General features: G+C 44.1%; 1 protein-coding gene across 1 annotated transcript in view; it reads right to left on the bottom strand.

The window, feature by feature from the left end:
• csmd2 (CUB and Sushi multiple domains 2) overlaps nucleotides 1-22,500 on the bottom strand; it is a 385,351-nt gene that overhangs the window by 137,147 nt on the left and 225,704 nt on the right. The window contains exons 15-24 of the mRNA XM_048230148.1: nucleotides 20,716-20,910; nucleotides 17,227-17,365; nucleotides 15,207-15,394; nucleotides 10,185-10,373; nucleotides 9,047-9,163; nucleotides 8,461-8,676; nucleotides 3,820-4,008; nucleotides 2,257-2,426; nucleotides 1,753-1,909; nucleotides 1,143-1,334 (exon numbers count right to left, since the gene is read on the bottom strand). Coding sequence (XP_048086105.1) covers nucleotides 1,143-1,334; nucleotides 1,753-1,909; nucleotides 2,257-2,426; nucleotides 3,820-4,008; nucleotides 8,461-8,676; nucleotides 9,047-9,163; nucleotides 10,185-10,373; nucleotides 15,207-15,394; nucleotides 17,227-17,365; nucleotides 20,716-20,910 — 1,752 coding nt within the window. The remainder of the gene's footprint in view (nucleotides 1-1,142; nucleotides 1,335-1,752; nucleotides 1,910-2,256; nucleotides 2,427-3,819; nucleotides 4,009-8,460; nucleotides 8,677-9,046; nucleotides 9,164-10,184; nucleotides 10,374-15,206; nucleotides 15,395-17,226; nucleotides 17,366-20,715; nucleotides 20,911-22,500) is intronic.

Below are 22,500 nucleotides of genomic sequence, written 5' to 3'. Positions count from 1 at the left end.
TATACTGTCGAATTATGCAAAAACGTGAAATTCGACATTTTAACCCGTACGTTTGTTTATCGTGGATTTCCTCAAAATAGCACTGTGCGCAAGACGACTGGTTTTGCCTTGCAGGGTAACATATCTCAAATGCCTAAACTACTTACTATAATGTGTCAATATATGCCATTGCAACAAAGTATACAAAACTGTATCACAGCTCTACAGTATATAGAGAAGATTGCTACCCTGGCTGGCCATGCAGTTAAACACAACTAGAGGGAAATTCATAAGTGTGTTCTTTTGGAGCATAACTATACTTACATCAGTATACACACACACACACACACACACACACACACACACACACACACACACACACACACACACACATACACACACACACGCATACAAGCCCTGATGTATAATGCATACAGTATGACTGTTAGAGAACCAGTAATTCATCTATAATCCCTCTATAATGCACCTGAAAGAGAGAGTCCAAAGGTGCAGGGTTAACTAATGGAGGCTGTGTGCCCAATGGGGAATAATCACTCAAATACAAACTGAACACACACACACACACACACACACACACACACACACACACACACAGGTGTACACAAATCAAAGGGCCATAACATGCAGGCTTAGTGAGAAACACAACTATACTGTACTAACAGGTATTTCCACACACGCACACACATTACACACACACACACAGGCACAGACACAGACACAGACACAAACACAGACACAGACACAGACACAGACACAGACACACAGGCACACACACACACACACACACACACACACACACACACACACACACACACATACACACACACACACACAGGCACACACACACACACACACACACACACACACACACACACACACACACACACACACACACACACACACACACACACACACACACACACACAGGCACACACACACACAGGCACACACACACACAGGCACACACACACACACACACACACACACACACACACACACACACACACACACACACACACACACACACACACACACACACCACACACACACACACACACACACACACACACACACACACACACACACACACACACACACACACACATGCGGACACACACACACACACACACATAGATACTCACCCACACAGGTAGGCAGTGGACTGTCCCAGGCCCTTCTCTCTCCCCTAAGGCAGGTGAGGACAGCGTTGCCCTTGAGAGAGTAGCCCGGCTCACAGCTGTAGGACACGGTGCTGCCCGCATAGTGACCCTTATCATCACTCTTATAGCCAAACTGGGGCACACCCGGATCCTCACATTTCACCAGCTCAAAGCCTGGGACAGAGGGAGAGAGAGAGAGAGAGAGAGAGAGAGAGAGAGAGAGAGAGAGTGAAAAGCCAGTGAAAAAAATGATTGTATATAATGAAGCGTATGTGTGTGTGTGTGTGATGAGTATGTTGTGGCCAATCAATAATGAATGCTATATGTTGTGAATTTGTAATCTTTTAGTAATATACTGTGTGTGTGTGTGTGTGTGTGTGTGTGTGTGTGTGTGTGTGTGTGAACAGACTATATTAGAGATGTCTCTCTCCATGACGTCAGAGACTCCATGAACTATTCCCTGCCCCTCCAGCCGTGAAACTGGACTGGAAACTGGACTGTGTGTGTGTGTGTGTGTGTGTGTGAGTGAGTGAGTGTGTGTGTGTGTGTCTAAGGCAGATCGCGTCGATGATAAATGTGTGTGTGTACTCACTGGTGAAAGGGAGCTCGAAGCCCTTGCTGGTGTTCTCCTCGTTGCTGATGAACTCTAGCCACATGGTGCTGGACGTGCTGTTGAGAACCGCGTCCAGCATCTCAGAGCCAGAGAACACGCCCAGCAGACGGGCCTGGCTATTCGGCCCGTCATACACCTGGCACACACACACACACACCACACACACACACACACACACACATGCAAATACATAAAATTTCGGTGCAGGTATTTTGGAACACACACACTCACTGATACTGTACATAAACACACACACACACACACATGCATGCACACACATACACACACACACACATGCATGCACGCAAACACAGATACACACTCAGACACACACGTGCGCACACATGCAGACACTCACACACACATACACACACACACACACACATGCATGGACACAAACACAGACACAAACACACACACACACACACACACAATATCACACATCACCGCGCGCTGCGCGCTATCAATAATACCGGCGCACACCTTTAAGACATCGTCGTCCTCCAGATGGAACTCGCGTGCGCGTAGCTGGATGCCCTTGCCGGGCTGTGTGTGGATGGAGTAGATGCACTCGTGGTTGTTGCGGTAGTAGTTGGGGTACTGGGGAGACACCAGCACGCCCTGGGTACCTGTCACTGATGAGCCGCACTCCGGCTGCGGGTACCTGCAGCATCATCAAACATCAAGAACACACACACACACACACACACACACACACACACAGGTGAGCTTAGAAACGGCACACAGGAAAGACCACCTTCACAGTAAACATAGACACAAACAGTTAAAATGTGTGTGAGTGTGTGTGTGTGTGTGTGTGTGTGTGTGTGTGTGTGTGTGTGTGTGTGTGTGTGTGTGTGTGTTTGCATCATGTGATTGTGCTGCTCTTTGATAGACTGTTAGCTGGTCATTGGTAAATAATCTGATATTAATATTTTAATATTTACATTGTGATAGCTATTTTGCAAAATTTGACACAAATACAGAAATATTTTTTTTTTTTTTGGAGACTTTAACACCATTTGCATTTTAATAACTCTGAACTCAAAAAAATTATGTTACGGAACGCTGCATTGAAAATTCTGTGGCTATTTATTTTGTTTTTCCTGAAAAATAAAATTAAAAAAACTAAAGCGCCACCCTGCCTTTATTACTCTCCTTTTTTATTACTCTCTCTCTCTGTCTCTTCTGTCTCTCTCGTTCTCTTTCTCTCTCTCTCTCTCTCTCCTCTCTCTCTCTCTCTGCGTCCCTTGTTTCTCATTCTCTCGCTTCTTTTTCTCTCTCTCTCTCTCTCTCTCTCAAGGCCCCAACAAGAACATCTCTGGGCGAATACATCTGGACTGGAACTGAGTCGAATTCATATTTATTTACAAATGGTCTGACCCAAATCCCTGAGAAAAAAAAAAGAAAAAAAAAAGTCTGTATACACAAATACTAGGCAACCATAAGCCAGATGTTGCTTGGGGGAGGAAGAAAGTACATAAAACATAATTGCAGGAAGCCAGCAGAATGTCAGAGTCATAACGTTAACAAATGACTTTGCAAATCGAGGGCCCACAGTGCTCAAGCTCTCTCTGATTCCAGAGAGGATGGCCTCGCGTCTCTCTTCTGATTTCCCTCAGCCCCTCTGTGGGAAATGGGCCATTTTGCAGATCTGTCTGTGTGTTTAAGAATAGATGTGCACTTTCCATTTATGAATCATCTTCTGACATGTTGCTAAGGCTGACTCAAAGGAACAAGATTGATGTGCTCAGGCCTTTTGAGACATGGATATATTGGAAAAAAAGTAAAGCAAGGGGAAATCATCTGCTGTGTGAATGATATAGATTTGGCTCTAATGTCAACGCTTGCGTGACTATGGTTCTGTTGTGTGCATGTGTATGTGTGTGTGTGTGAGTGTTTGTGTGTGTGTTTGTGTGTGTGTGTGTGTGTGTGTGTGTGTGTATTTGTGTGTATTTGTGTGTATTTGTGTGTGTGTGTGTGTGTGTGTGTGTGTGTGTGTGTGTGTGTGTGTCCGTGTGTGTGTCCATGTGTGTGTCCACCTACCCACACAGCGGGGCAGAGGGGAGCTCCAGACTCTCCGGCGCCCTCCAAGGCACACCACCTTGGCCGGCCCCTCCAGCCGGTACTGGGGGAAGCAGGAGAACATGAGCGCGTCCCCCACCCCAAACTGCAGCCCCTTCCGTGTGCTGAACGGAGGCACTCCAGGATCCTCACAGGGCTCCAGGTCATACTCTAATATGAGGAGAGGAGGAGAGGAGAGGAGAGGAGAGGAGATGAGGAGAGGAGAGGAGAGGAAAGATGAGAGGAGGGGGAGAGGAGAGGAGAGGAGAGGAGAGGAGGAGAGATGAGGAGGAGGATGAGAGGGGAGGAGGAGAAGAGAGGAGAGGAGAGGAGAGGAGAGGGAGGAGAGGAGGAGAGGAGGAGGAGGAGAGAAGAGGAGGAGGAGGGAGAGGAGGAGGGAGGAGAGGAGGAGAGGAGAGGAAAGATGAGAGGAGGAGGAGAGGAGAGGACAGGAGGAAAAGAGAGGAGAGGAGGAGAAGAGAGGAGAGGAGAGGAGAGGAGAGGAGGAGAGGAGGAGAGGAGGAGAGAAGAGAGGAGGAGAGGAGAGGAGAGGAGGAGAGAAGAGGAGGAGAGGGGGAGAGGAGAGGAGAGAAAAGTGAAGAGAAGAGTTGAGAGGAGAGGTGAATAGAGAGAGAGAGAGAGAGAGAGAGAGAGAGAGAGAGAGAGAGAACCATCATATGGTTTTGTCGATCAACAAAGCATATTTGAATTTGAGAGAGAGAGAGAGAGAGAGAGAGAGAGAGAGAGAGAGAGGTGAAGAGGCAGAGGGAGTTGTAGTTGTAGATAATGACATGTTATCCAGGGTGCCTCTCCTACACTCTGAGAAGGGAAATGCCAGGGCAACATTTTTATTCTGATCAAGGCAACCTTGGAGCCTTCTCTAAACCACTCTAAACCACACAACACATTCCACCATGCTAACTCAACAAGTTTGTTACAGTACACTCATTTTTTGAAGAAGTTTCTATACTTTAAAGTGTGGAGGTCACACAGACCTATCAAGGCCTCAAATCTCTCGTCTCTAAAAGCCAAACATTTTTTAAAAGCAAAAAAGCTGCCTGACACGAGAAGGCTAAATCAAAATAAATGTGCAAAATGATCGCAATAACTAGATAAAATCGATAGCGTACAAAATATGACCGCCAGTCAGTCCTGTACATCCGTTCATGCGAAAATAAATCACACTTCAATTTGTCTCCATATTTTACTCCATCCCCACTCTTGAAACTTTTGTGTATGCTTGTTTGGCATGCCTGAGTGTGGTGTGCGGCTGCACAGAAAGTACCCTACTGGTGCTGAAAAGGTGAATAGATTGTAGAATAGCCAAAGAAGATGTAGAATTGTTATAAAACCTTTAAAATCTCTAAAACAATCACAAGTAGGGCAGTTCATCACAGTTCATCCATTGCAACTGATTGATGAAAGGTCACTTACACCTGTAGGCTACATTGTATTTGGGAAAAGCAAAAGGTATCAGCATAATGTTATTTATTTATTTATTTTTATGTATTTATAAACAAAAACATCTCTGTCAGTTCCATGCCGCTTTCAACAGCTATCAAAACAAAGGTCATTTTGGATGGATGGATTTTTTTGTGAATGTTTCTTCTTCTACATAAGATTTTAGTCATCTTTAGTTCATGTAATAATTTTATTGTCAATGCACAAATTAAGTAACAGTAGTCTGAAACGTTATTGTTAATGCACAAATTAAGTAACAGTAGCCTAGTCTGAAACGAAAATGCTGTTTTACATCTAACCAGTGGTGCAAATAACTGACATGTCCAAATGGGCCTTGATGAAATGCGCCGCTAGACTGTTCATATTATTACTTTTAACGGGCCAAAGTTGAAAAGCTTTTGTCCGTTATTGTTAGTGCAAATATAGGCTGATTCATGTTCCCTTGCATTGTTTAACTGAGGTCCATGGCTAGTCTGGCTTTCATCAGACCAAGCTCAATCTTTTAAGAAATCAAAAAATAAATAGCGGGTAGATCAGGCTGGGTTCACCCAGCCTAGTCCATAGGCACCCGATATTGTTTAATTTTCCGATTGAGATATACACGCTCTGGCTATTCTAAATGCAAAATGCATCAGGGGAGTTATGACAAAACGGTAACTAACAAACTAGATCCTAATAGAAAGTTGTTAGCTTCCCTAAGCTACAGGTAGGATTATATAGGCCTATTGACAACATAAATTGTCAATAGGCTATGCTGGCGACACAAATAAAAATCTCCTTTGAAACCAATGGCTTCGCCTTACAGTATCAAGCCGGACTTAAACTGTCATATCGTGGCGAAAAAGTTGTGATAACATTCACGCAGCTCCATGAGTCAAGGAAAGCGCAAATGAAGTAGCCACTTCTAAATGGGACCCACTACACAGTAGCTTAAGGTGTTTTGCTAAAGCAGCCATAATGAAATGAAGGTGTCATTGTTTGATACTTCACACACACGTGCTTTTTAATTTCACAGACTACAACTACCAAGCTGTAATCAAAGCACATCGATTCCCTCTCACACCCTGCACGCACTTAAAACAAAATAAACAGGCGCCCTGTCTCACGCATGTATAGGCAAACTGTATCAGACCGTGTAACGTTGGTAAATCTTCCATTGCACAGAATGATTTTGTAGCACGGCAATAAATGACAGTCGAAAGATACAAACAGTGCTGCTATCAATTTGTTTGGTATAACCGCATTTATAGTTTTCTACAAATGCAATCAATCAAATGCCTCCATCACTCAACCAACGCTAAAGGTAACATTACCTAGGTCCTTATTGATATTACAAGATTAACGTATTCGCAGTAAAACCAAGCATGTCCTAGAAACATCCTTAGATTTATTTCGCTTCAAGAAGAAATGGGAATTACACTTCATGTGAACATCGCCCTATCCTTATTAGATGTTCGCCATGTAAATTACAGTCCTTGTATGAAGCGCCCATTGTTTTTCCAACCCACTTTTAACTTCCAACAAAATTACGCCTCACTGCAACGATGCGCCATCTAGTGGACAAACGACTACTTCTCGCCAATACTGAAAAATGCAGCCATGATGATGATGATGAATATTTATTTTGGCTTTTTTTAATCCTACTGATTTTCATTTTTTTTACCGGGGCAAATCACAAATGAGTGATTATGAGCTAGGTTGATGTGGGCCCTTGAGACCAACATACCATAAAAGATTCACAGAGAACTCAGGTTCGCCCTACCCTCCTTCGGGGTCCAGTCCAGCTGGGGGCTGCAGATGAAAACGAAAATGACGGTTCCATGCTATCCATGTGGGGTACATGCTCACCAAGTTTTGTGTACCCCGTCTTTCAGTGTCCCGAATCCTTGTTGGTGTACGCCACTAAATGTACACATAAATTATTTTATTGTAAGGCCCCCATGAACGAAAGTACACAAAACTTGGCATGCATTCAGAGGGTGTCATAATGATCCTACTCTTTTAATTTCGTGCAGTTTTGACCTTGTCAGCCAGAAATATTGAGATGAAAACACCTCATTTTTGCTTTTTAATTTTTAACTAGGTGGCGCTTATACATGAAATAAGTGGTAATGGGATGGGTTGACATGCCCCTTAAGACCAACATACAAAAAAGGTGGACCTCCTAGGCCCTACGGTTCTCGAGATATTCACAGAAAACTGTCTCCGCCACCTACAGGCCAGTTGGTGTATAGTAACATAAATTAATTTATTGTGTGGCCCCCATGAACGGAATTCCACAAAACTTGGCGTGCATACATAGGGTGTCATAATGATCCTACACTTCCAATTTTGTGCAGTTTTGACTATGTTAGGTCACAGATACCTTCAATTACACCACCTCATTTTACTTTTTGTGTTTAACTAGGTGGCGCTATACATGAAATGAGTGGTTATGGAATGGGTTGACATGGCCCCTTGAGATCAACATACAAAAAAAAAATGGTCCTCCTAAACCCCTACGGTTTTCGAGATATTCACAGAAAACTGTGTCTGCCCTACCCCTCCTTCGGGGTCCAATTCAGCGGAGGGGCTACAGATCAAAACGAAAACGATGGTTCCATGCTATCCATGTGGGGTTACATGTCCACCAAGTTTCGTGTACCCCGGTCTTTCAGTGTCCCGGGAATCATTGACGGAAATTTGGGCATGCAAAAAGAAAAAAAAAAAAAAAAAAAAAATCTGATTAAACCTATATGACCGCCGCTGCTAAAAGGGCGGTCATAATAACAGCCTTCAGCAGCCAAAACACAGACATGGTTTGAAATGACTTTGAAATGCTTTAGTTCAACGCCAACGTGTGAACCTGCAAAGTTCAGGCAAAACCAGGTGAAATCCTGAGGTGCCTTCATATTCCTTGAACAGAGGCGAACGTTTGCAGGGAATATTATGCGTATGGACAGATACATTGGAATGAATGTATGTAAACATTTCAGCTCAACAGTAACAGATAAACCCCTCCCCTCTCCCCTTACCTGAGAAGGTGATGATAAACCCCTCCCCTCCCCCCTTACCTGAGAAGGTGATGTTGAAGCCCTCCCCCCTTACCTGAGAAGGTGACGTTAAACCCCTCCCCCCCCTTACCTGAGAAGGTGATGATAAACCCCTCCCCTCCCCCCTTACCTGAGAAGGTGATGTTGAAGCCCTCGTAGGAGACGGAGAAGTCGGACAGGAAGCGGATCTGGGCGGTGTAGTTGCCGAAGAGTCCAGCACTGAGGGGCGGGGGAAGGGTGGAGCCTGTTAGCCGCCACAGCGGCTCTGAGAAGCTGCCGTTCTCTGTCACCAGCAGGTAGTCATGCGGACTCTCCAGGTGGAACGTGTGGAAGGTGAACTGCACACCTGAGCAGGTGACAGAGACCAAGGAACATTTCTAAATGATCACTTTTCACACTGTACAGGTAGATTTTGAACTGCACACCTGCACAGGTGACAGGGAACAAGGAGAATTTCTAAATGATCACTTTTCACACTGTACAGGTAGATTTTGAACTGCACACCTGCACAGGTGAGGTGGAATAAGCGCTACTGTTCATCTTCAGTAACATGTGCATAATATACATATGAAATGTGAGTCTGACTTTTGGACAAGCCCAACTTGATTATATCATGCATGATTATGAGGGCTCATAACTACTTTAGAACCCTTTATTCACATGCATATAATGTAATAACTGTATACATGTTGACAGGGTTTCGGTCCGTAGCCCACCTTTGCCATGGGCTGATTCAATCATCCAGGTGCAGTTGAGGTTGTGTGGGTAGAAGTCAGGAAAGCCAGGAGACAAGATGGTGCCTGTGTTGCCTTGAATGAAGCCTCCACACAGGGCTAGACGAGAAGAGAGAGAGAGGGTGTGTGTGTGAGAGAGAGAGTCTCAGCTTTTAAAAGCCTCTTACTATGTCAAGTAAAAAAGGAGACTATGTCAGAGAGAGAGAAGAGAGAGAGAGAGAGAGAGAGAGAGAGAGAGAGAGAGAGAGAGCCTGTGCATCTGATAGGGGTGTTTAGTAAAACACAGAGCATCCCCAGTCAGTGTTCACGATGCACTAAAATGTGAGTTTAGTCACCAGGCCTCCTCTGAAGGACACAAACATATAGCCACAAATTATTCCCGTCATTACCCAGCAACGCTAATCAATAGCACCCTTAAATATAAAAGCATTAATGGACCAATAAGCAGAACAGGGTCTCATCTTATCCTAAAATGCCCCCACACCCTCCTCGTTTTCACCAACTCCACCCTCAACCCCCTCTCCTCTCCCCTCCCCTGCTTTCTTCTCCTCTCCCCTCCTCTCCCTTCCTCCCCTCTCCTCTCCCCTCCTCTCCCTTCCTCTCCTCTCCTCCCTTCTCCTCTCCTCTCCTCTCATCTTCTCTTCTTTCCTCTCCTCTCCTCCCCTCTCCTCTTCTTTCCTCTCATTTCCTCTCGTCTCCTCTCGTCTCCTCTCCTCTCGTCTCCTCTCCTCTCATCTCGTCTCCTCCCCTCTCCTTTCCTGTCATCTCCTCCCCTCTCCTTTCCTGTCATCTCCTCTCCTCTCCTCTCCTCCCCTCTCCTCTCCTCTCCTCTCCTCTCCTCTCTTCCTCTCCTCCTCAGCTCTTTTACAGGTATTATGTGATTTGAATGAAACTACCCGTGTCCTTCTGATCTTTCTCTCTAACCTATCTCTCAACCCAATTTCTCCACCTCCACACACACACACACACACACAAATGCACACACACACACACACACACGCACGCACGCACGCATGCACACACACACACACACACACACACACACACACACACACACACACACACACACACACACACACACACACACGCCATGCCCTCTGTAGTGCAGTGCAAGTGGTACCATCACAGCTGGGCAGCGGGCGGCTCCACTGGAAGTTGGGCTCGCACTCCAGCGGCTCGGGGTCACTCAGTGTGTAGCCTGCGTCGCAGCTGAACGTCACCAGCGCCCCCACGTAGAAGTCGTTGCCATGGCGCTGGCCATTGACAGGGATTCCTGGGTCCACACAGTGGTCTGACTGCAGCTGCAGAGCTGGACAGGAGAGATGAAGTGTGCAGAGTGATCAGTGAGTGACCGCCAACACAGGTACAGCTCTAGCCTAGTTAAAATGAACACAGGTACAGCTCTAGCCTAGTTAAAATGAACACAGGTACAGCTCTAGCCTAGTTAAAATGAACACAGGTACAGCACTAGCCTATATGTCCATTTAAAATGAACACAGGTACAGCTCTAGCCTATATGTCCATTTGTCCATTTAAAATGAACACAGGTACAGCTCTAGCCTATATGTCCATTTGTCCATTTAAAATGAACACAGGTAAAGCTCTAGTCTATATGTCCATTTGTCCATTTAAAATGAACACAGGTAAAACTCTAGTCTATATGTCCATTTGTCCATTTAAAATGAACACAGGTACAGCTCTAGTCTATGTAGCCCTTTTGTCCATTTAAAATGAACACAGGTACAGCTCTAGCCTATATGTCCATTTGTCCATTTAAAATGAACACAGGCACAGCTCTAGCCTATAGTCTATATGTCCATTTAAAATGAACACAGGTACAGCAGTCTCTATGTCCTGCATATATGTCCATTTGTCCATTTGTCCAAAAATGAACACAGGTACAGCTCTAGCCTATATGTCCATTTGTCCATTTAAAATGAACACAGGTAAAGCACTAGCCTATATGTCCGTTTAAAATGAACACAGGTACAGCACTAGCCTATATGTCCATTTAAAATGAACACAGGTACAGCTCTAGCCTATATGTCCATTTGTCCATTTAAAATGAACACAGGTACCGCTCTAGCCTATATGTCCATTTGTCCATTTAAAATGAACACAGGTAAAGCTCTAGTCTATATGTCCATTTGTCCATTTAAAATGAACACAGGTAAAGCTCTAGTCTATATGTCCATTTGTCCATTTAAAATGAACACAGGTAAAGCTCTAGTCTATATGTCCATTTGTCCATTTAAAATGAACACAGGTAAAGCTCTAGTCTATATGTCCATTTGTCCATTTAAAATGAACACAGGTACAGCTCTAGTCTATGTAGCCCTTTTGTCCATTTAAAATGAACACAGGTACAGCTCTAGCCTATATGTCCATTTGTCCATTTAAAATGAACACAGGTACAGCTCTAGTCTATATGTCCGTTTAAAATGAACACAGGTACAGCTCTAGCCTATATGTCCATTTGTCCATTTAAAATGAACACAGGTACAGCTCTAGCCTATATGTCCATTTCTCCATTTAAAATGAACACAGGTAAAGCACTAGCCTATATGTCCGTTTAAAATGAACACAGGTACAGCTCTAGTCTATATGTTCATGTGTCCATTTAAAATGAACACAGGTATATGTCCATTTAGAACACAGGTCTATATGTCCATTTGTCCATTTAAAATGAACACAGGTACAGCTCTAGTCTATATGTCCATTTGTCCATTTAAAATGAACACAGGTACAGCTCTAGTATATATGTCCATTTAAAATGAACACAGGTACAGCTCTAGTCTATATGTCCATTTGTCCATTTAAAATGAACACAGGTAAAGCACTAGCCTATATGTCCGTTTAAAATGAACACAGGTACAGCACTAGCCTATATGTCCATTTGTCCATTTAAAATGAACACAGGTAAAGCACTAGTCTATATGTCCATTTGTCCATTTAAAATGAACACAGGTAAAGCACTAGCCTATATGTCCGTTTAAAATGAACACAGGTACAGCTCTAGCCTATATGTCCGTTTAAAATGAACACAGGTAAAGCACTAGCCTATATGTCCGTTTGAAATGAACACAGGTACAGCACTAGCCTATATGTCCGTTTAAAATGAACACAGGTACAGCTCTAGCCTATATGTCCGTTTGAAATGAACACAGGTACAGCTCTAGCCTATATGTCCGTTTGAAATGAACACAGGTACAGCTCTAGTCTATATGTCCATTTGTCCATTTAAAAGGAAAACACTAGCATATGGTAAAACACAGGTAAAACCTAGCCTATATGTCCGTTTAAAATGAACACAGGTAAAGCACTAGCCTATATGTCCGTTTAAAATGAACACAGGTACAGCTCTAGCCTATATGTCCGTTTAAAATGAACACAGGTAAAGCACTAGCCTATATGTAAGTTTAAAATGAACACAGGTAAAGCACTAGCCTATATGTCCGTTTAAAATGAACACAGGTACAGCTCTAGCCTATATGTCCGTTTAAGATGAACACAGGTACAGCTCTAGCCTATATGTCCGTTTGAAATGAACACAGGTACAGCTCTAGCCTATATGTCCGTTTGAAATGAACACAGGTACAGCTCTAGTCTATATGTCCATTTGTCCATTTAAAATGAACACAGGTAAAACACTAGCCTATATGTCCGTTTAAAATGAACACAGGTAAAGCACTAGCCTATATGTCCGTTTAAAATGAACACAGGTACAGCTCTAGTCTATATGTCCGTTTGAAATGAACACAGGTACAGCTCTAGTCTATATGTCCGTTTAAAATGAACACAGGTAAAGTGGTGCCTAAATGTCCGTTTAAAATTAACACAGGTAAAGCACTAGCCTATATGTCCGCTTAAAATGAACACAGGTAAAACAGCAGCCTATAATGTATGTCCATTTAATATGAACACAGGTAAAACAGCAGCCTATAATATATGTCCATTTAAAATGAACACAGGTACAGCTCTAGTCTATATGTCCGTTTAAAATGAACACAGGTACAGTCTAGTCTATATGTCCGCTTAAAATATGTCCTATATGTCCGTTTAAAATGAACACAGGTAAAGCACTAGCCTATATGTCCGTTTAAAATGAACACAGGTAAAGCTCTTGTCTATATGTCCGCTTAAAATGAACACAGGTAAAACAGAAGCCTATAATGTATGTCCATTTAATATGAACACAGGTAAAACAGCAGCCTATAATATATGTCCATTTAAAATGAACACAGGTACAGCTCTAGTCTATATGTCCGTTTAAAATGAACACATGTACAGCTCTAGTCTATATGTCCGTTTAAAATGAACACAGGTAAAGTGGTGCCTATATGTCCGTTTAAAATGAACACAGGTAAAGCACTAGCCTATATGTCCTTTTAAAATGAACACAGGTACAGCTCTAGTCTAAATATCCGTTTAATATGAACACAGGTAAAACAGCAGCCTATAATGTATGTCCATTTAATATGAACACAGGTAAAACAGCAGCCTATAATATATGTCCATTTAATATGAACACAGGTAAAGTGGTGCCTATATGTACATTTAGGATGAACACAGGTAAAACACTAGCCTACATGTATATGTCTATTTCATATAAACACAGGTAAAACAGCAGCCTATTGTGTATGTCCATTTCAAATAATTATTTCAAAGTAAAGCAGTAGCTTATATGTCTGTTTAAGATGAACACAGGTAAAGCCGTAGCCTATATGTCTGTTTAAGATAAACACAGGTAAAGCTGTAGCCTACAGTACAAAAAGAAGTCTGTACAGAGTAAATGACATAAAGAAGTAACTGGGTGGTTAGCAAACTCCACTCCTCTGCATAGATATCGCTGTAAATCAAACAGCACATGCCTATCAGGGCTACGCCAATGTTGAGACAACATCAAAGGGCCATTGAAGCTGACGCCACTTGTTGATTAATGCACATTAGGTACGTGTGATAGCTGATCAAGCCGGGAGGAGATGGCTCTGGCACTGCCAGAGCCACAAAGGCGCAGTGCTGTGCTCCAGCCTGCTGATTGACACTCTGTTTGTACCCACATATAGCGAGAGGGGACGTTTACAACTGATACTAATACACACAGACAGGCTCACAGAGTGGCCTACATGGAAATTAAAACAGTGTGTGTGTGTGTGTGTGTGTGTGTATGTGAATAGCATGCCTGTATGAGTTTGTGTGTGTGTGTGTGTGTGTGTGTGTGTGTGTGTGTGTGTGTGTGTGTGTGTGTGTGTGTGTGTGTGTGCGTGTGTGTGTGCGTGTGTGTGTGCGTGTGTGTGTGTGTGTGTGTGTGTGTGTGTGTGTGTGTGTGTGTGTGTGTGTGTGAATGAGTGAATGGTGCATGGATGTGTGGCCAGCATATACTCTCTTACATCCCTAATTATGGAGCTAGTGTTTCGTGATTATAGCCTGTGATGGAAAGCACTGCTCAGCAGCACAAACCCCTGTGCTGAAACGCCTGATTGCTCTCTAGTATGGCCCATGTAGCGTATGCCACTGAAGCTGTTCTTCGTCCTGTAATTGTAGCAGTGTGGTTGACCAACTGACGTCACAGGTGAAGTAATTACAGACTCTCTCTCTCTCTCTTTCTCTATCTCTCTATCTCTCTCTCTCTCTCTTTCTCTTTTTCTCTATCCCTCTCTCTCTCTCTCTCTCTCTCTCTCTCTCTTTCTCGTTCTCTCTCGGTTTGAACTTTGTCACGTCGTGGAAATAATCCCCTGTGTAGCCAAACCTGGATTAGTAGAGGTGGGTGGTGAGGAGCATGTGTTGCAGTGTGATGGAAAACTGGATTTCCTCAAGCCTGTCAAACACACTCATTGGGCTAAGAACGCTCCGGAATGCTCCGGAACTCCACGGAACGGCGTCTCCAGATATTTCATGCTGTGGTATCTCACAACCACAAATGAGATACCACAGCATGAAAACAGAAACGCTACACACAGACATGCTACACACACAAACGCTACACACACAAACGCTACACACACTCAGCAGAGTGCAACTGAAAGTGATAAGACAGATAAGGTGAGAATATTTGCTATCAATAAGAAATATGAATTGTTGTAAAACTAGTGCCAAGTGTGTGCAGCATGTGGTGTAAACTGTCGGAGGGGTGCGTGCGTACTCTCGTAGCGTATGCGGAAGCCGATGTCCGAGTGGCTCTTGTCTGTAGAGAAGAGCAGGTACAGGAAGTTGGAGGTGCTGATCAGGAACTGAGGCACCTGGGTTCCTTGGTAACTGCCAATCAGAGGAGAGGAAGGGAACCGGCCGTCTCGCACCTCAAGAATGTCGTAGTTTACCTCTGTGCGGAACCTAGAACCAACAAAACAACAAGGAGAAGGAAGACGCAGGAAACAAAATATGTGAAATCAAGACTCACTGTGTTTGATTATCATGTTGAACACCCGGTGGAATGGTTTGTTGATGCTCTAGGTGCTAACACATTAAACAAGCCCATCCTGCTCTTTCAAGAAACTGACATCTGGCTGTTAAAGAATAACCACGGCATTCTCTCCCTCTTTCTTTCTCTCACTCTTTCTTCTCTTTTTCATTCTAAATGAATCATGGCTTTATTTTACAAACAGCTACGTATGTTGAAGTCAGGCACTGGTGTCATTGCAGGTTTGATTCATCGGAGTCATTGAGTGCAGCTTAGGGACGAGTGCACATCACTGCATCACTGTCAGTCGTGTGTGTGTGTGTGTGTGTGTGTGTGTGTGTGTGTGTGTGTGTGTGTGTGTGTGCGTGTGGAGGAGTGGAAGATCACATCACATGTAATGTGTGCGTGTCTGCGGCACTTCTGATCACTAATCTGATCATGGTAAATAAAATAAAATAAAAACAAATGCCTCTCTTCAGACATCAGGCCTTTAATTGGAGCAGAAACACATGTTTTATTGATGCCACTTCAAATCAAAGAGCAACAAACATTTGTGTTCTGTTTGCGCTGCTCACTGCTCTGGGCTCCTGTGAGAAGGCGGAGGAAACAAAGACACTGTGAGACGCCAGCCTGAGAAGCCGGAGAAATGAGACGTGCTCATTTGAGTGTGTGTGTGTGTGTGTGTGTGTGTGTGTGTGTGTGTGTGTGTGTGTGTGTGTGGAGCCAGCCATTTGAGTCGCCATCTCGCCGAGCCGTGTGTGTGTGTGTGTGTGTGTGTGTGTGTGTGTGTGTGTGTGTGTGTGTGTGTGTGTGTGAGTGAGAAGGACGAGATGAGACACGCTCATTTGAGTCGCTCAGAGCGTGGCTCTCACCGAGCCAGATGATATGAATCCCTCTGCTCACTTGGGCACAGGAAGCCAATTGTCTATCTAATCCTTGCTATGGCGGGGGAGTGTGTGTGTGTGTGTGTGTGTGTGTGTGTGTGTGTGTGTGTGTGTGTGTGTGTGTGTGTGTCACATCCACGGCAGAGACAGCTGGTGGTGGTGCTTTGTGTCGCTACCCATCTCCAGTATTAGTCAGTGGGTGTTCAGCAAAGCAATGATTAATAACTTTAATGGGTTATGCACTAGGGAAATATATTCAAGTTTAAATATTTAACATGGTGGAAAACACAGGGGCAGAAAAAAATATTCTACTGTGAGAGCGAGAGAGAGAGAGAGAGAGAGAGAGAGAGAGAGAGAGAGGAAATCAAATCTGTGGAAGTAGGTCTTCTCCACAAGCCTTCTCCACTTTTGTATCTGCACTCACTGAAGCAAACAAAAACAAATCTGAACATTTTTTTCACCAGTCATGTGATCAGTTTGATTTTAACTGCAACACACATATTACCAGTGGCACACTTGATCTAGAATGATTTCAATTAACCACAAACACAGCAGTGCTGGTGTCCTTCTCCTAGTAGCCACATGCTGAGAATGTGTGTTGTACGCCATTCAGTGCTATCAGTGTCTCTTTGTCACATTTAACACATTCAATGTTTCTTTGAAGGTATCTTCTTAGTCACTTAAGTGACAGCATCAAAATATAGACATGTGGAGGGACAGAGACTGAGAGATAGACACCTATAAAAGAGAGAGAGAGAGAGAGAGAGAGAGAGAGAGAGAGAGAGAGAGAGAGAGAGAGAGAGAGAGAGAGAGAGAGAGAGAGAGAGAGAGAGAGAGAGATACAGAGAGGGACAAAGACAGAGCGAGAGATATCAACTGACTTGTCAAAGATGATCTTGATGGGGTAGCCAGGGGGAGCCTCGATGATCCACTCGCAGTTGAGCGCCTCTTTGTAAAGCTCTGGCCAGCCGGGGGACAAGATGATGCCACTCGGCGCTTTCAGATCCCCGCCGCACGGAGCTGAGGTGGACAGAGAGGGAAGACAGGGGCAGAGAGGGAGAGGAGGAGAAGAGAGGAGAGGAGAGGAGGAGAAGAGAGGAGAGGAGAGGAGGAGGGGAGAGGAGAGGAGGAGAAGATAAGAAGATGAGAAGGGAAGGGAGGAGAGGATGAGTGGAAAGGAGAGAAGAGGAGGACAAGAGAGGAGAGAAGGAGAAAATAGAGAAGAGGAGAAATATGAGGAGGAGAAGATAAAATGTGAGAGAGGAGAGGAGCAAAGGAAAGAAGGGAGAAGAAAGGAAAAGCAGAAAAAGATGGGAGGATGATGAAAGAAATGATTGAAAAAGGGAGAGAAGAAAACAATATGTGGAGAGAAACAATAGAGGAGGAGAGGAGAACACAATGATTAGAGGAGAGGAGAACACAGGAGAAGATTACAATAGAGAACAGGAGGAGAAGAAAAGAGAAGAGCAAAATAAGAAGGGAAAGAATGGAGAGGAAGACAAGAGAGGAAACAGGAATAGAGGGAGGAGAGGAAAAGAACAGAGGAGAGGAGCAGAGAGGAGGAGAGGAGAGGAGAGGGAGGAGAGGAGAGGAGAAGAGAGGAGAGGAGCAGAGAGGAGAGGAGAGAGGAGAGGGAGGAGAGGAGAGAAGAGAGGAGAGGGAGGAGAGGAGGAGAGGAAAAGAAGAGAGGAGAGGAGCAGAGAGGAGAGGAGAGAGGAGAGGGAGGAGAGGAGAGAAGAGAGGAGAGGGAGAAGAGGAGGAGAGGAGAGGAGAGAGAGAAGAGAGGAGAGGAGGAGAAGAGAGGAGAGGAGAGGAGAGGGAGGAGAGGAAGAAGATGGAACTTCATTACAGAGATATCCCAGAGTGCATTAGTCTGAAACGTACTCCTTCCTCTTAAGCTCCTGTCTCCAGATGGAAAAAAGGACAGTGAACTCGCTGATAAAGCATCCCTATGCACTGAAGGACATCTTTGAAAGGCGTCAATTTAATAAAGACCTCCGGGTGATTGATTATCCGTTGAGGACCGGGTCTCTGACTCACACTGAGAGAAGAAGCATGAGCATTAATAGCGCTGTACTTTGCATAGCATGAATAAAATGAGCCGTAGCACTCATCCATTAAAACACACTCCTCTGATGGAGAACGCTGACGGGGAACACACTCCTCTGATGGAGAACACTGACGCTGACAGGGAACACACTCCTCTGATGGAGAACGCTGGCAACTGGATGCCGAAACACTACTGACTTTGTGATTAGTAGACAGGTGGAGGGTGGCGCATCAGGCCAAAACACAACATGACAATATCAACATTAGTTGAGGGCTGCAACATGACAATATCCTGGCCTTACTACTGTTGTCAGTGATATAAGTATTTGAAATAAACATGATTTCTTAATGCCTAGTGACATATCAGGGCCATTTTATGATTAATTGAAATACATTTCTTACATACGGTTCCTTTAAATGTTTAACATTTGTTTAAAGCGTTGAAAGGTGTTTTTAAGTGATTCAATCTGCCTTTGACCAATCAACATAAAGAAAATGCTTCTATCTTCCTAGATCAACTGAGTTAAATGGCATATTTTTGTATTGTGTGACTTAGAGAGATGCCACTTATGTTTTCTTTTTATTATGATCTTTACCTTTTAACTATTCTTTGACTATATTGCCCTTCTATGCTTTTATTTGTTATTATTGTTTGGTTTTGTTTATGTAAAGCACATTGAATGACATCTGTGTATGAAATGCGCTATATAAATAAACGTGACATGACTTGACTTGACTTATAGAGCATGCTTGGACCCACCCACATGTTGAAATGATTTTTGAGATCACATTTAAAGTGGCGGTTTCTTCACATAAGCAGACATTTTTGTCAAGGTTGTCAAGATTGTATATAGGACTGATTTTGCCTGCATATTGCATGGATGAGTAATATGTTTCATCAACCACAGACTGCAATACAATATGAATTAATAAATAAAATAAATTAATAAAGTTCCTGAATTGTTCGGTTAAACTTTCTCTCCCTTCTTTCCTGCTTTTCTCTCGTTCTCTCTCTCTCTCATGCATATTATTGCCTGCTTGCCAAGAACTTATTAAAAAATGCTTTTGTGTTAATTTAATTACAGAAAGTTCAGGCTTAATTATGTATTTGATTGGGGAGCATCATGAAAGTATTAAGCACACTTTAATACTTCATTGCAACAAAGTACAAAATGACTGTCGAGGATTCCCCTTAAAAGTTCTATGCTATATGAATAAGTCCAAGTAGGCTTCCTCCTTAGGCGCGTTGCAATAAGTATTGTAAAGAGCATAGCCTGCAGCTAGGAGGGAAATTGCATTACAATGGAGACTACGTCAAGACAGAGCTGAGATGCAATCTGAAGCAGCTTTAGTGATGTGCAGAAACACATCTTCATCCATATTAGCCAAATGTGTCAAGACAGAGCTGAGATGCAATCAGAAGCAGCGTTAGAAATGTTGTGCAGAAACACATCTTCAGCGCTAGTGATGTGCAGAAACACATCTTCACCGGCTCCCACAGATGCACCACAGCCTGAGGGTGAGTGCAGAACAAGGTAAAATATCAACATGACTATCTCAACCAGGTGCTCCCCCCAAACGGGTCAATCTGGTGTTCCTGTAACAGTATCCCATAATATACACCTAACCCAGAGATATGAAGTTAAGGCCAGTGAGGACAAGTCAATGACTATATAAATCATTTTGATCTATTCCTAGAGGATCTCCAGTCGAAACTTTCAGAACCAACGCAGATACTTTAAAATGAAAATAAATCGTACTTTAGCGCAATTCTCACAAAATATTGACTCTAAAGCGCAATGCTCTACAAAATGTTGACTCTAAAACTTGTTTTTTAAATTTTGTTTGTCCTCAAGTTACCATTAGCTTAATGTTTAATGTTGTTTTCTGTACCAACGGAAATGCTTTAGAAAGACCCCTGTTTGTTAATTCAGCAGAAAGGGTCTATTTAGTCATTGGGACAATAATCCCCAGTCCATGTCTAAGTCAATGGCATCTGAATTGACCGGTCATTACATTCTGGTGGAGGACGAGACGAGCTTTGGGTTGGGATTAGGTCTGGTCAGTGCACGGCTGGGCAGGGGGGTTGAAATCATGGGAGGAGTTTTATGTACAGACAGTACCACATATCTGCTGTCTGAGTGACAGAGAGTAAGCCTTTTGACACATCTTAAGGACCGTTCACACTAGGAACAATAACGATAAAGGTAACTGTAACTATGACGATATGAGTGTCCGCACTGACTAAATAGAAGCTAAAATGAGGCCACGGCGCGTCTGACGGAATATTATGGACTGGACGGAGACACAAAGGTACTGACCCTCGCATCGCGGCACGGCGTTGTCCCACACCACGTTGCCGTCCTTTAGGATGCAGGAGATGGTCTGGGAGCCCATGGTCTTGATGAAGCCCTCCTCGCACAGGAAGGAGATGGAGCTGCCCAGCTGCAGGCTGTCTCCGAAACGCCGGCCATTCACGGGCACACCCGGGTCTGGACACTCGTTGTGCCGGAACGCTGCAGGAACAGAACAGAGGGAGGAAGTTAGGAGCTAGGACACGAGAGAGAGAGAGAGAGAGAGAAAGAGAAAGAGAGTGAGAGAGAGAGAGAGAGAGAGAGAGAGAGAGAGAGAGAGAGAGAGAGAAGAGGGAGAGAGAGGGGTAGAGATGGAGAGAGAGGGAGAGAGCAGGAGGGAGAGAGATGAAGAGAAGAGGGAGAGAGAGAGGGAGAGCCTGCAGAGAAGTGGCTGAGGTCTCTCCAGGAAAGCACAAGTGAACTCCTGGACCCGTCAGGAAAAAAAGATACAGTAGCAGAAGTAGAAGGTAGAAGTGAGGATTTTAAAAATCAAATATTCCTTTGATTTCACAAGTTGGAGGGAAGGCATATATTAAAAAAAGCTTGGGGCTGCTCCATATTGTAGGAGGGCTTTCTAATATGGAGCCACAATAAGGGTTTTTCTTAATATATGCCTGCACTTTAAGAAGTTCCCATATTTCCTTTTGAACTTCTCTAACAGGTTTGCTATCCAGGGAGAACTTTCATAAATAGAATCCAGTTGATATTCCGACCCTCGGAGTCCACTGTAAATCCTCAGGGTGTTAAGCGGGGAGGTGAACTTCCAACTTTACTGTTAGGTGTGCAATGAGACCAGACCCCCAGGGACCTCAGTGTGCTCGACTAGGCCGACACACACACACACACACACACACACACAGCTTTGATTTCTGGTGGAAAATCAATCAGATATATCCAAGTCTTTTTCCTCTGATGTCTTCAGGGGGTCTGTGCAAAATGCTGCCCGCTGCCCAGCTGTGATGGTACCACCTGCACTGCACTACAGAGGGCATGGCGTGTGTGTGTGTGTGTGTGTGTGTGTGTGTGTGTGTGTGTGTGTCTGTGTGTGTGTCTGTGTGTGTGTGTGTGTGTGTGTGTGTGTGTGTGTGTGTCTGTCTGTGTGTGTGTGTGTGTGTGTGTGTGTGTGTGTGTGTGTGTGTGTGTGTGTGTGTGTGTGTGTGTGTGTGCGCATGCATGCGTGCGTGCGCGCGTGCGTGCGTGCGGTGTGTGTGTGTGTGTGTGTGTGTGTGTGTGTGTGTGTGTGCGCGTGCGTGCGTGCGTGCGTGCGTGTGTGTGTGTGTGTGTGCGCGTGCGTGCGTGTGTGTGTGTGTTTCTCTGCTCTGCTTTCTCTCACTCTGTCCCTTCATCTGATTCATTTGTTCCGTCACGTGATGAATCTTTTCCTAAACCCAGTTTGTGTGGCTAATCCATCACCATCAACCTCTTTTTAAGCAGACGCAAATCTACTCAATGGAGTTGGAGACTTTGGCCTGTTCTTAATTATCATGAATGATGCGTTCAGGCTGCCCATCTGGAGAATGGGGAACAAAATAATAAAACATTGAAGAAGAGCCTCTGAAAACATGTTTTGCGTGGTGCGTGACAACTGTTTGGAATTAACCGCTTCTGACACATGAGGATTTAATTAAAGCTCTCATTTTACCTAGCTTCACTCACGTATTCATTCTCTGGTACGTTTCCTGGCTATTTGTGGGCATTTTGAAGACTTTTCTGTTCTTGTTTTATTCACAAACAGCGGCTGGTCCCTTATGC

Source organism: Alosa alosa, chromosome 20 (assembly GCF_017589495.1).
Source record: "Alosa alosa isolate M-15738 ecotype Scorff River chromosome 20, AALO_Geno_1.1, whole genome shotgun sequence".
NCBI classification, from domain to species: Eukaryota; Metazoa; Chordata; class Actinopteri; order Clupeiformes; family Clupeidae; genus Alosa; species Alosa alosa.
This window is presented reverse-complemented; position numbering and strand designations above follow the sequence as displayed.